A 13,449-nucleotide genomic window follows, 5' to 3' on the forward strand; every position below is an offset into this window, starting at 1 on the left:
AGCGGTTAAGAATCTGCCTACCAATGCAGGGGACACGGGTTCGATCCCAGGTCTGGGAAGATCCCACATGCCGCAGAGCAACTACGCCCACAAGCCACAACTACTGAACCCTCGCGCCGCAACTACTGAAGCCCGCATGCCCTAGAGCCTGCGCACCACAACTACTGAGCCCATGCGCCGCAACTACTGAAGCCCGTGCACTCTAGGGCCCACGTGCCGCAACTACTGAGCCCACACGTTGCAACTACTGAAGCCCGCGTGCCTAGAGCCCATGCTCCAAAACAAGAGAAGCCACTGCAATGAGAAGCCTGTGCACTGCGACAGAGTAGTCCCTGCTCACCGCAACTAGAGAAAGCCCACGTGCAGCAACGAAGACCCACCACAGCCAAAAATTTTTTTTTTAATTTTTAATTAAAAAAAATTTTTTTTTAAATTTTTAATTAAAAATTTTTTTTTCAATTTGCCTAAACACATTTAATCCTTTACCACACAATCTAACATTCACAGTATACTTAAGAATAAAGAAAACAAGATTCAACATAAAAAATATTTCTTTTACCAAATAAATTATGTACACAAATATGAATTCTCTGTTACACTAAGTTTGAGAAGTTAGGAAGAAAAGACTATACCTGAGATATTCGGCCCTGGACTTTCGTAGGCTGAGTTGTTCGAATATTTAAAGACTGGCTTCTTGTTACTGTTGCCCCAGAAAGAGATTTTCCATTCACCTTTCTTTCAAGGTGACAACTTGCTGGTGATCTCTCTTCAAGAAGAACAGCATCCCAAGGATCGTCTGCTAGCAAACCTGGTATATTTTTCTCTTCTTCATGGTCCAATACCTCTACATTGTCCACCTTAGGCTTACTTAGAGGATCCAAGTCTAACCAGTCAAACTTACTGATATCTTCAGACTTTGGAGATACCTGTAGATTGCTGATAGTAGCTTTTGAATTTGTTATCTCCAAATCAGTCCTTGCTTTTCCATTTTTTAAAAATTCTGATGTACTAGCTATTTTGTCAAACAGCTTTGCCATGTCAGGACTGACTACTGGACGATAGATAGGTAAGCTTCCTTGTGGATGAAAGGGTGTGGTGGGTGTCAAAGGATATGAAAAATATGGAGACTGTCCTGGAAGTCTTAAATATATAGGTTCTGTGGATGGAAAAGTAGGCATTCTTGGATTGAAGCCATTTTGGAATACAGTCTGTTTACTACTGTAAGTTGACTGGTAAACAGAAGGTAAAGAGTAACTGGAAGGCCCAGATAATCCAGGTGGCCACTGTCCTCTCTGAATAGCAGGTCTAAGATAGAGCTGTGCTGAAAATGAAGGGCTCAGAACAGGAGTAACTGGCAATACAGGTGTTCTAGTCTCGAAACTGTCATCCAGCAATAGTTTCTCAAGTTCAGCTTGGGTAAGCTTTTCTACATCAATATCTACTGCTCTTTTTTGGGTATCTGATTCAGGAAACACCATGAGATCATAATCCTGTTTGCTATAAACTTGTGCTTTTTGTTTGGTGCTGCTTGACCACTCATAGCCTCTCTGGTTATCGGTCACCCGTCTATCCTTTTGCAGTTTTGCTAAAGCCTCTGCTTCCATCTGTAATGCTTCTTCCTTGTCCACATCTTTTGTTCTTGTTGGTTCCAGATGTGAAGATGAACATTGCTTAAACCCATTGTTGTTGGATATCTGAGCCATGTCCACTTAAAAGACCAAACCTTCTCCAATCTATTTTTTTTCTTGTAGCTTCCAAAATAGCAAGACCTGCACGTAAAAATAAATATAACACTCGATTAGATTTTTAAAACACGAATTTGTTTTGTTTGTAACCTACCACATATGATTTAGGATTTAATGTCACTTACAAACATACCACGAAATGAAATGAAATAGGGAAAATCTTGGTGAAGGAACACTTTTAAAACACCTTATACACTGTTGGGTTAAGAGAAATGTTTAGACATACATGACTTTATCCCATTCCCTGACCTAACAGGAAAGCTAACACAGTAAATGAACTCAAGAAGCTGTCACTTCAGTTGTCACACTGGCTGCCATTAACCAGTTGCACTTCTGGCAGAATTCTTGGCATAAAATGGCTTAAGTGCTAGTCACAAATTTTCAAGAGTTCAGACACGGTTTACTGTTATGCAAATAGCAAGTCAAAATGGTTTCAATCTTTTACTATTTGTAAAATTGCTCAAAAGCCAATTAGCAATAAAAGTATTCAACACCTAGTAAATAAAATCAAGTAACTATTATTTTATCAAATCATCATATGAAAAATTAAGGGCTTATAATATTCTAGAAATTTTTAAAATGTATACTGTAACATAGATTAGAATAATATAAGTGTTAAGGCTATAAGAAACTGTAATACTCCACTCAAAGGTTAAATTATGGCTGAATTTGTCACATAGTTCTGATCACACTTCTATTCTGATTATCTGCAGTTAAATCAATAGTTATGGTACTAAAATTTCTCCTTTTCCAATTGCTAAAGTATCTATTCATAAACTAGAAGATAGTTTATTAAACTTTCTCATGATCAGTTAATAAACATTTATACTCCTCTATTTAAAATAAACACTTAATTCAGATCAAGATTACCCTATGAAGCAAAATGACCAATTAAAGGGTTAGTTATCTACTGTGCAACAGAGGGCACATTTCCTGCTTCTAATCAATACGATACAGGGGTTAAATGTGGGTTCTGGAGTCACATCACCTTTATTTATGATGCTGTAAGACCTTGGGCAAGTGATAACTTTTCCACATGCCTAGTTTCCTAACTTTTAAAATATGAAAAAGTATCTATTTCCTAAATTACAAAGGATTAAATGAAACAATGCAACTAAGTGTCTATCATTGGCCTTAAGCATAAGCATTAAATAAATGGCATCTACTGTTAATCTGATCTGATTTGAGATACACCTAGTTTGAATACCTATAAAGCAAGAGAGCGCCTGTTTACATCCTTTTTCTAGTACAGTGCTTATCTACAATATGTGCTCAATAAATGCTTAATGCAAGTATGTAGGGAAATGTCCAAAGTGAATTCAAATTAATGTAACACAAATGAAAATCCTAAGTGTTGAGGTATACTAAATGAAAAAATTATTAGTGATGAGGACATGAAGAAAGGTAGTCAAGAAAGACATCATCTGCAATTCTTTTATACAACTACAGTTGAGTTTCTGAGGCATTTCACTGAAAAGCTATTCCAAATTTTTCCCTTCCCTGGCAGGCTGCAAAACTAGGCATGATGTACACTTAAAGTTTGTACACGTCACTGTATGTAAATGTTTTATGAAAAGAAAAAACTGAACACTGACTTGCTAAATATGCATGAAGTACTTAGAGAAAAGTACTAACATCTACAATTTATTTTGAAATGCATCAAAAATAAGATAAATTGATAGAGGGATGATACATGGATAAATAATGATAAAGCAAGTATAGGAAAATGTTAATAGTAGAATCTAGGTGGTAGATATGGGGGTATTCACTTTGAAATTCTTTCAGCTTGGCCTCATGACTGAAAGTTTTCACAATAAAATGTTGGGTGGGGGGGAATGGGTACAAATTCTTCCCATTCCCGTATATACACCGGCTCTGCAATGCGACTTTGTTGTTCCTCCCATAAAGAGGTGGGGTCTATTTCTCTACTTGATCTCAGCTGGCCTTGTGACTTGCTTTGACCAACAGAATGTGAAAGAGTTGACATTGTGAGAGTTCTAAGCCTATCATAAGAGGCCCAACTGCTTCAGCTCTTCCTTCCCTGAGTGCAGCCACTGCCATGTAAATGCTCACATAGGATGAGAGAGCACAAAGAGAAAGAGATCCAGCCAACAGCCAGCATCAACCACCAAACATGTGAGTGCAGACACCATCTTAGACCATCTGTCCACAGTTGAGATGACCACAGCCACAAGAGTGACCCAAGGCAAGACCAGCAGAAGAAACCACCCAGCTTGAATTCAAGTCAAACTGCTAACCCACAAAATCATTTTGGAATGGTCTGTTACATAGGAATAGATAACTGATAAACCTTTTCTTCTTACTTTTAGAAAACAAAACTGAAGCCACTTACATATTTAATAGAAAATTTCTGTTTTAACCTCCAGAGTTACCACTACTACCTTCCTTCACACATCCTCAGAGAATGAACAGCCCCTTTTCCTTTCTAAGGATGCCCCCTGCACTTATATCCTTAATCCTATTGAATTCCCCTTCTTTATGAATGACTGCCTCCTTTGTATTATCAATTTCTCCTTTACTTGCTTCTGCTCCTCTACCATAAAAATGCTCAAGTTTTCTCCATACTGAGGGGAAAAAATTTGAACATTCCCCTTTAGACTCCAGTAGCTTTCATTTTAATTTTCTCCTTTCACTGCCAAACTTCTCGAAGGAGTGACCTAGAAAGTCCTTTCTTTACTTACTCTGCCTTAGAAAAATTCTACTCGTCCTTCAGGGCCCAATTCAAAATACAGTCTCCTGTCTGAGGCTTTACTTAAGCAGCTCCTACCAGAATTTATCTTTTTAGCTCAACTAAAAATTGTTATCTTTACTTTTGTATGCTGTTTTTGCATGCTCAGCATCCTTTCTTCTGGTAGTAGAATCTATAACTTTTGGACACCACTTGTCTTTCTTTTGTTTCATCTACTTTGTATTGAGCTGGACCATCCTTACTCCCCCTCGACCCTACCCCAACTCCAGAAGATCCAAGTCTGGCCAGAGTTAACTACAGAATTTCTGGAACTATTTGGAAAAGAAGCTTATCATTGAGGTTGCTAAGCTGATAGGATGTAAGCCTGGAGCTGTTCTGGCCATCTTTGCCACCGCTTGAGGAGATATTACCTGAGAATGAACCCAAGCCAGAAGAAAGCAGAGCTAAGATAAATTAGATAAATTCTAGATACTACATTAAACATCTGGATCCAACCCATGTCCAAGGCGAGTCTTTTCATTTATGTAAGCCAATAAATCCCTCTCCTTGCATAAGCCAGTTTAAAATTACTTTTTTCCATGATAACCAAAAGTATTTTGATTAACACAGAATCTGTAACCTGTATGTCTACCGAAACAGACTAGAATAAGCTTCTTAAGCAGGGAAGCCTAGTTTGTTCATTTTTTTCTTCCCCACTACATTTAAAAGCACCTTGCTTAATAAATATGGAACTTAATTTAATTAACATGTGTTTTAACAGGAGGGAATGAAGGCTATTGGAGTCTTGGAGAAGGGATTTCAGATGGCACAAGAGTATGGATATATGACGAGAGAAACGAGTCGTTTCATTTGTGGTGTTTTTATACATATTGGTGATGTTTTTATACATCACCAATACATTTGCTTGCTCTATCCCTAGTTCCAACTCAAAGTAGTATATGCTAAAGTAAATACAACTCTAAGTAGCCAGTAACAGCTGTCTGTTAGCAGCTAAATACCATATTTTAAAGTTTGGGGCCTTAAAAAAATACTGTATTTTAGTTTCCCAAAAGATTATTATGCATGTATACTCAGATAATAATAAAGGACTTAAACGGCTGTCCAAAAGTAACCCTGTGCCTCAGCTATTTTTCTAAGGCTGCTGCACTGACATGCTCCATTAATTTTTGAAAATAAAACTTCACTTGATGACAAACATTTAGCAGGAAATAACTTCCAACATGCTCATTCAAAATGAAATGTTCCATGCTAATGTTCCCCCAATTCAAGCAGGGAAAGACAATATAACTTGTTTTTGAATGATGATTGTATACCATCTGCCAAAAATTTCCCAACATAAAGGAACTCAGTGCAGATCACAAGGCTGTAGCTGCTTTAAAATTCTTCAAAAGAGGTCAATTAAACTATTCAGTTAAACTTTTGGATACTATTTGCAGACCCAAGTGAATTAATTTAAAAGCTCTTGGCTTCTTTTAACATTCATTTACAATTTAAATTTAAATCTCAGACAAAAATAAAACAAGTCAGTCCTGCTACCCATCTAAATGCTTTCTGATCTTAAAATTCAAGATACCTAAGAAAATGGAAAAACAATTATTTGAGTTCAACAATATAAATATTCTCCTTTAAAATGAAAATGAATCTCAAAGAAAAATAAATTATGGTAGCTCCATGGATTGAATATTATGCCACTACTAAAAATAAAATTATGAAGACTGCAGTTAAATGTTTGTTAAAACTCTAGAAAATATCTACATATCTCTATCTATACATAGACCTCTGTTTGGAGATATATAGATACTATATGCCAAAAATTGCTTTAAGCAATATTTTAACTAATTTAATCCTCACAAATTCTATTAAGTAGCTACTATTATTATCCCTAGTATACAAACATATAATCTGCCCAAGCTCATAGCAGCTAGCAAGTGGCGAAATCAGGACCCAAATCCAGGCAGTGCTAATTCACTACAATATATTTTTATGTTAACAGTTATGTGGAATCAATAAGTGTCTAGACATATCTTATCCTTTATAAATACCAACTTTCTTCCTCAATCCTAGGGTTATTTCTGTCTACATTAATAAATTTTCTTTTACTTCTACCATGAAGTAGTTAATACTGCTATTTAGCTATAATATATATCAATTTATCAGTTAATTATCACCAGATGACTAGCAAATTTATAATTTCACTGCAGGCATGAATTCTTATTTTATTTACCCTCTACTCTCAAACTTATACTACAGTTGTTGAATGAATGCATAATGCATCAATGACTAGAGAACTTAAGACACCATTTCTTTTATCAGAGAAACTAAACTTTGAAACAAACAAAACAGACTGAAAGAACTCATTTATTAATAATTCAACTAAAACTGAAAAATCACGTGGTTGAGTTTAGAATAAACAAGTGGTGGGACTTCCCTGGTGGTCCAGTGGTTAAGAATCCACCTTCCAGTGCAGGGGACGAGGGTTCGATACCTGGTCGGGGAACTAAGATCCCACATGCTGCGGAGCAACTAAGCCTGCATGCTCTAAAGCCCGCTCGCCACAGCTAGAGAGCCCGCATGCCGCAACTACTGAGCCCATGCACCACAACTAGAGAGCCCGTGCGCTGCAACTACTGAGCCCACATGCCACAATGAAAGATCCTGCATGCCGCGATGAAGATCCCATGTGCTGCAACTAAGACCCAGCACAGCCAAATAAATAAATAAATATCAAAAAAAAACAAGTAGTGGGAGAAAATTATCTTGAAAACTAGGAGGGAGAGAGGTGGCAACAGAAAAGTAAAAATAGGAGAGAGGGGCTCCATCTGTGCTTTAAAACAGACAGACAAACTGCGTTAGAAAAGCATATTCTATCTCTAATTGATTCATGGAGGGGGAAAAGAACTCATATGACCAAAAAAATAATAATAATCAAGTACTTTGTTATTAGGCACCATACAAATCTGTCAAAAAGACAAAAAAGAAGAATGTCCAGTTTTGGATGAGATTAGGTTAGAGTAGCATTGTTCAACAGAAATAGAATGCAAGTCACATATGAAATTTAAATTTTTTTATAGCTACATTAATAGAAACAGATGAAATTAATTTTAATAATAAACTTTGTTTAATCCAATATATCCAAAATATTATAAAGAGGTAATCAATATAAAAAAATGAATGGGATACTGTACTTTCATTTTTTTATACTAAGTCTTCAAAATCTGGTATGTATTTTACACTAACCACATTTCAACTTAGACTAGCCACACACCAAGTGCTCAACACAAAGGTGGCTAGTGGACAACACAAGGTTAGACTTTATGAGGAAAGAAACAAAAAGCATGGTGAACAAGCATCACTACTTTCTGGATGGTAAGGAAAAATTTATTTTACCAAAAGTTACCCCTTCCCTCAAGTCAATAACATATCTCAATTGCCCATTAGTTATCTTTCAGGAGAAGAAAATTTTTATTTTTTTATGCCCCATAGATAACATACAACTTTTTAACTAAGGCCTTATCATCCCTTGTAACTTCTGTATTTTTAAAGTACATAATTTCCAATTAATCTTTTTTAAAATATTTATTTATTTATTTATTTGGCTGTGCCAGGTCTTAGCTGCATCAGGTCTTAGCTGCACCATGCAGGATCTTCGTTGCAGCAGGCGGGATCTTCAGTGGTGGCATGCGGGATCTTTTAGTTGTTGCACACGGGATCTTTAGTTGCGGCATGCAAACTCTTAGTTGTGGCAGGCGGGATCTAGTTCCCTGACCAGGGATTGAACCCGGGGCCCCTTGCATTGGGAGTGCAGAGTCTTAGCCAATGGACCACCAGGGAAGTCCCTCCAATTAATCTTTTTACAATTAGAAAATTGTTAACATTTCATAGAGAAACGTGTTCACAATCGACCACACAGGATAAATTACAAAGAGATTAAATATTTAACTGTTAAAAAAAGAATCATAAAACCAAAGAAACAGAGAATTCCTACATAACACCAGCATAAAAAAGGCTGCTGTAATGTGATTCAAAAACCTAGAAGCCATAAGAGAATTCAAGTACATAAACATTTAAAAAAATAACTTTTGTTTGGCAAACAAGCACCACTGAATTTATTCATTTCCTCAGTAAATATTCATTGGGTGTATATTATGAATCAGGCACTGTTCTAGGTGCTGAAAAGTAAAATAAAAATAACTTGACCATTAAAAATGTCAATGAAAAAACAAACTGGGAAAAAATATTTGCTACTCATATCACAGAGAAAGAACTAATTTTAGTAATATATAACATAAAGCCCATAAAGAAAAACAACCCTATGGAAAGATGGACAAAGAGTTTGAATGAGCAGTTCACAAAAAAGTAAAGACACTTACCCTTACTCATGTTGAGGCAATAGCAATTTAAAAGTTATACTAAACCTAATTTTATACTAAACTGATAATAAACACACAGATAAAGGAAAAATATATTCATCACACCAAAATTTGCTGGATACATGCAACAGTAGATAAAGGAAAATTTAGAGTTTTAAATGATGCTAGAAAACTGGAAAGGTTGAAAACTTAATGAACTAATAAGCATCCATCTCATGAAAGTAGAAAAGTAACAGCACAATAAAAGTAGAAGAAAGGGAATAAAGACCACAGAAGAAATTAAGTGGCATAAAAAATATACAACAGAGGGATTCCCTGGCAGTCCAGTGGTTAGGACTCCAAGCTTCCACTGCAGGAGGCCCCGAGTTCGGGGAACTAAGATTCTGTAAGCCACGTGGTGCAGCAAAAAAAAAAAAAAAAAACCAAACAACAACCCCAAAGCAAAGCAAAGCAAAGCAAAGCAAACCAAAACACCAAAAATATACAACAGAGAAGATCAACAAAACTGAAAGTTGGTTCTTTTGAAAACACTAATAAGATATCTTGTGATGCTGATCAAGAAGAAAATAAGACAGGAATAAACAATATCAAGGGACTTCCCTGGTGGCACAGTGGTTAAGAATCCGCCTGCCAATGCAGGGGACACAGGTTTGAGCCCTGGTCCAGGAAGATCCCACATGCCATAGAGCAACTAAGCCCCTGTGCCACAACTACTGAGCCCATGTGCCATAACTACTGAAGCTCGTGCACCTAGAGCCGGTGCTCTGCAACAAGAGAAGCCACTGCAATGAGGAGCCTGCACACCGCAAGGAAAAGTACTCGCTGCAACTAGAGAAAGCCCACACGCAGCAAAGACCCAATGCAACCAAAAATAAATAAATAAATAAATAAATAAATTTTTTAAAAAAACAATATCAAGAATAAAAAAGGGACATCCAACACATGCAGCAGACATTAGAAAGATAACGAGGACATTATTAAGTTTAAGCAAATAAATTTTAAAATGTAGACAAATTCCTAGAGGATAGTAACTTACTGAAACTGACTCAAATAGAAAATAGAAAGTTGAATAATCTTATAACCATTAAAGAAATTGAATTAGTTGCCAAAAAATTTTTCATCAAAGAAAACTGCAAGGCCAGATGTCTTCACTGGCTTCATATAATAAACAATAACAACCTTTCACAAACCCTTCCAGAGAACAGACAAGAAGGTACGTTCCCCAAACATTTTATAAAATTACTCTAACTTTGATAACAAAACCAGGCAAGGATGAGACAAGAAAATTATAAACCAGTCTTACTCATGAACATAAACACAAAAAGTTCTAAACAAAATAACAGCAAACCAAACTTAGTAGTAAATACAAAATGCAATTTACCACATCAATAATTAAAGAATTAAATTAGGAAAAGCATATATTCACCTCAGCAGATATTCTTAGCCAACTATGAACAGAAGGGAAGTTCCTTATTTGATAAGAAGTATCAACAAAAATCACAATTAATTGTAAAACCTTTAAAGCTTTCCCTCTGTCTATGAACAAAAACCAGGATGCCCACCACCATTTTTATTCAACATTTTATAGACTCCTAGACAGCACAGAAATGCAAGAGAAAGAAATAAGAGCTAGGATCACGTAGGAAGAAACAACATTACATACAGATAAAGTAAAAACTCCAAAGAATATGCAGATAATTAACAGAATTACATGCCAGAGTTTAGCAAGATTACTGGATATGATACAGAAATCAATTGTATTTCCATACACCCAGCAAGGAATGGTTAGAAAAAGCAGTCTTCAAAAAAGCAATATTTACACTAACACATTCAAACACATGAAATCCACCAACTAATAATACATGTAATAAAAAATTCTGGGGCTCCCCTGGTGGCGCAGTGGTTAGGAGTCCGCCTGCCAATGCAGGGGACACAGGTTCAAGCCCCGGTCCAGGAAGAGCCCACATGCCGCAGAGCAACTAAGCCCGTGTGCCACAACTACTGAGCCTGTGCTCTAGAGCCCACGAGCCACAACTATTGAGCCCACGTGCCACAACTACTGAGCCCGCACGCCTATAGCCCGTGCTCCACAGCAAGAGAAGCCACCGCAATGAGAAGCCCACACACTGCAACGAAGAGTGGCCCCCGCTCGCCGCAACTAGAGAAAGCCCACGTGCAGCAATGAAGACCCAACGCAGCCAAAAATAAATAGATAAGTAAATTTATAAAAAAAAAAAAAATTCTGTAGGGAAAATTTAAAAGTTTACTGACAAATATTGACTATTTTTTTTTAAATAAATTTATTTTATGTATTTATTTTTGGCTGCGTTGGGTCTACGTTGCTGTGCACGGGCTTTCTCTAGTTGCGGCGAGCGGGGGCTACTCTTCGTTGCGGTGCGCGGGCTTCTCATTGCAGTGGCTTCTTTTGCTGCCGAGCATGGGCTCTAGGCGCGCAGGCTTCAGTAGTTGCGGCACATGGGCTCAGTAGTTGTGGCTTGCGGGCTCTAGAGTGCAGGCTCAGTAGCTGTGGCGCACGGGCTTAGTTGCTCCACGGTATGTGGGATCTTCCCGGACCGGGGATTGAACCCGTGTCCCCTGCATTAGCAGGCGGATTCTTAACCACTTCGCCACCAGGGGAGTCCCAATATTGACTATTTGAATGTAATGGATATTTTTCCATGTTTACAGATTTGAAGACAATTTTATAAAGATGCCACCACTCCTGAAACAGATCTACAAGTTCAATGCAATCCCAATCAAAATTCAAACAGACTTTTAAGATAAAATTTGACAAGGTGATTCCAAATTTTATACAGTAGCCAAAAGGGCCAAAATAGCCAAGACCCTCTTGAAAAAGAACAAGGTGGGACGCTTGCTCTACCCAATAAAGACTCATTATAAAGCTAATTTTACTTAGGATAGTATGGTATTTATGCAGGAAGAGACAAATCTAAAGAACATGTTAAGAGCCCAGAAACAGACACACACCTACATAGACACCTGATTTAAGACAAAAGTGGCATTTCAGAGCATAGGGAAAACTGTCTTTTCAATAGATGGTACTAGAACAAATGGAGGGAAATGAAATGGACTCCTGCTTCACTCCTTAGGCAAAAATCAACTCAAGGCAAGCCAAACACCTAACTTTGAAAGGAAAAACTATAGTTTTTAGAATCAGAGAAAGGAAAAATTTCTTAAGTAAGATATATAAAGCACTAACCATAAGGAAAAAAGTAATAAATTTGACTACAGTAAAATCCAGAACTTTTGTACATCAAGACACCAAAGAGAGCTGTACACCTGAAATTAACACAATACTGTAAATCAACTACACTTTTAAAAAAAAGAAAAAGAAAAAAGGAAAAAAAGACACCAAAGAGAATGATAAAAACAAGCCACAGAAAGGAAGATATTTTTAACATGTAAAAAGGACCCAAATCCTGGATTATATAACTGCTACAAATTAAAAAACAAAAAAACCAATCTAAAAGAAAAATGGGCAAAGAACCTCACGAAAAAGAAATCCAATGACCAATAAATATCTGAAAAAAGGTTCGATCTTATAAGTAATCAGGGAAATGCATATTAAAACCACAGTAAGAGGGGCTTCCCTGGTGGGACAGTGGTTAGGAATCCACCTGCCAATGCAGGGGACACGGGGTCGAGCCCTGGTCTGGCAAGATCCCACATGTCACGGAGCAACTAAGCCCGTGCGCCACAACTACTGAGCCTGCGCTCTAGAGCCCGTGAGCCACAACTACTGAGCCAGTGTGCCGCAACTACTGAAGCCCACGCACCTAGAGCCCGTGCTCGGCAACAAGAGAAGTCACCGCAATGAGAAGCCCGTGCACCGCGATGAAGAACGGCCCCCGCTCGCCGCAACTAGAGAAAGCCCACATGCAGCAACGAAGACCCAACACAGCCAAAAATAAAAATAAACAAAATAAATTAAAAAAAAAAAAACCACAGTAAGATACCACAACACACATACAACCCTGGGAAAAAAAATTAAATCTTATAATACTAAGTGATAAGAATATGAAACAATGGGAAAATTTAAGTTGGTACAACTGTTTCAGAAAACACAGATCAGGGACTTCCCTGGTCGTCCAGTGATTAAGAATCCGCCTTCCAATTCAGGGGACGCAGGTTTGATCCCTGGTCTGGGAACTAAGATTCCCACATGCCGCAGGGCAATTAAGCATGCTTGTTGCAACTACTGAACCCGTGTGTTCTGGAGCCAGCTTGCCACAACTAGAGAGAATCCCGCATGCCGCGACGAAGAGCCCACATGCCACAATGAAGAATCCCACATACCACAACTAAGACTTGACACAGCCAAAAATAATAAATAAATAAATATTAAAAAAAAAAAAAGAACGAAAACACGGGTCATATATAGAAAAACTGAAGATACCCTTACTTTATGGCCCAGCAATTACATTCCATTGTATATACCCTAGAGAAATTCATGTATATGTGCACAAAATATGTACATAAGAACCTTCAAATAACATTGCACATATTACCCCAAATAGGAAATAACCCTAATCTTCACCTGTCCAAACACGGATGAAGGAGAATACGTTCATGGTCTGTTTCTACTCACATCACTTCTGACACC

The 13,449-nt window shown here is 37.4% G+C and overlaps 1 protein-coding gene across 3 annotated transcripts in view; it reads right to left on the reverse strand.

Moving 5' to 3' along the window:
* Positions 1-13,449, reverse strand: part of PIK3C2A (phosphatidylinositol-4-phosphate 3-kinase catalytic subunit type 2 alpha) — a 99,845-nt gene that overhangs the window by 69,423 nt on the left and 16,973 nt on the right. For all 3 annotated transcript variants that reach the window (XM_061201507.1, XM_061201505.1, XM_061201506.1), the window contains exon 2: positions 633-1,769. In XM_061201507.1, the coding sequence (XP_061057490.1) occupies positions 633-1,703 (1,071 nt within the window). In that variant the 5' untranslated portion in view covers positions 1,704-1,769. The remainder of the gene's footprint in view (positions 1-632; positions 1,770-13,449) is intronic.

The sequence above is a fragment of the Eubalaena glacialis genome, chromosome 10 (genome assembly GCF_028564815.1).
Source record: "Eubalaena glacialis isolate mEubGla1 chromosome 10, mEubGla1.1.hap2.+ XY, whole genome shotgun sequence".
Taxonomy (NCBI): domain Eukaryota; kingdom Metazoa; phylum Chordata; class Mammalia; order Artiodactyla; family Balaenidae; genus Eubalaena; species Eubalaena glacialis.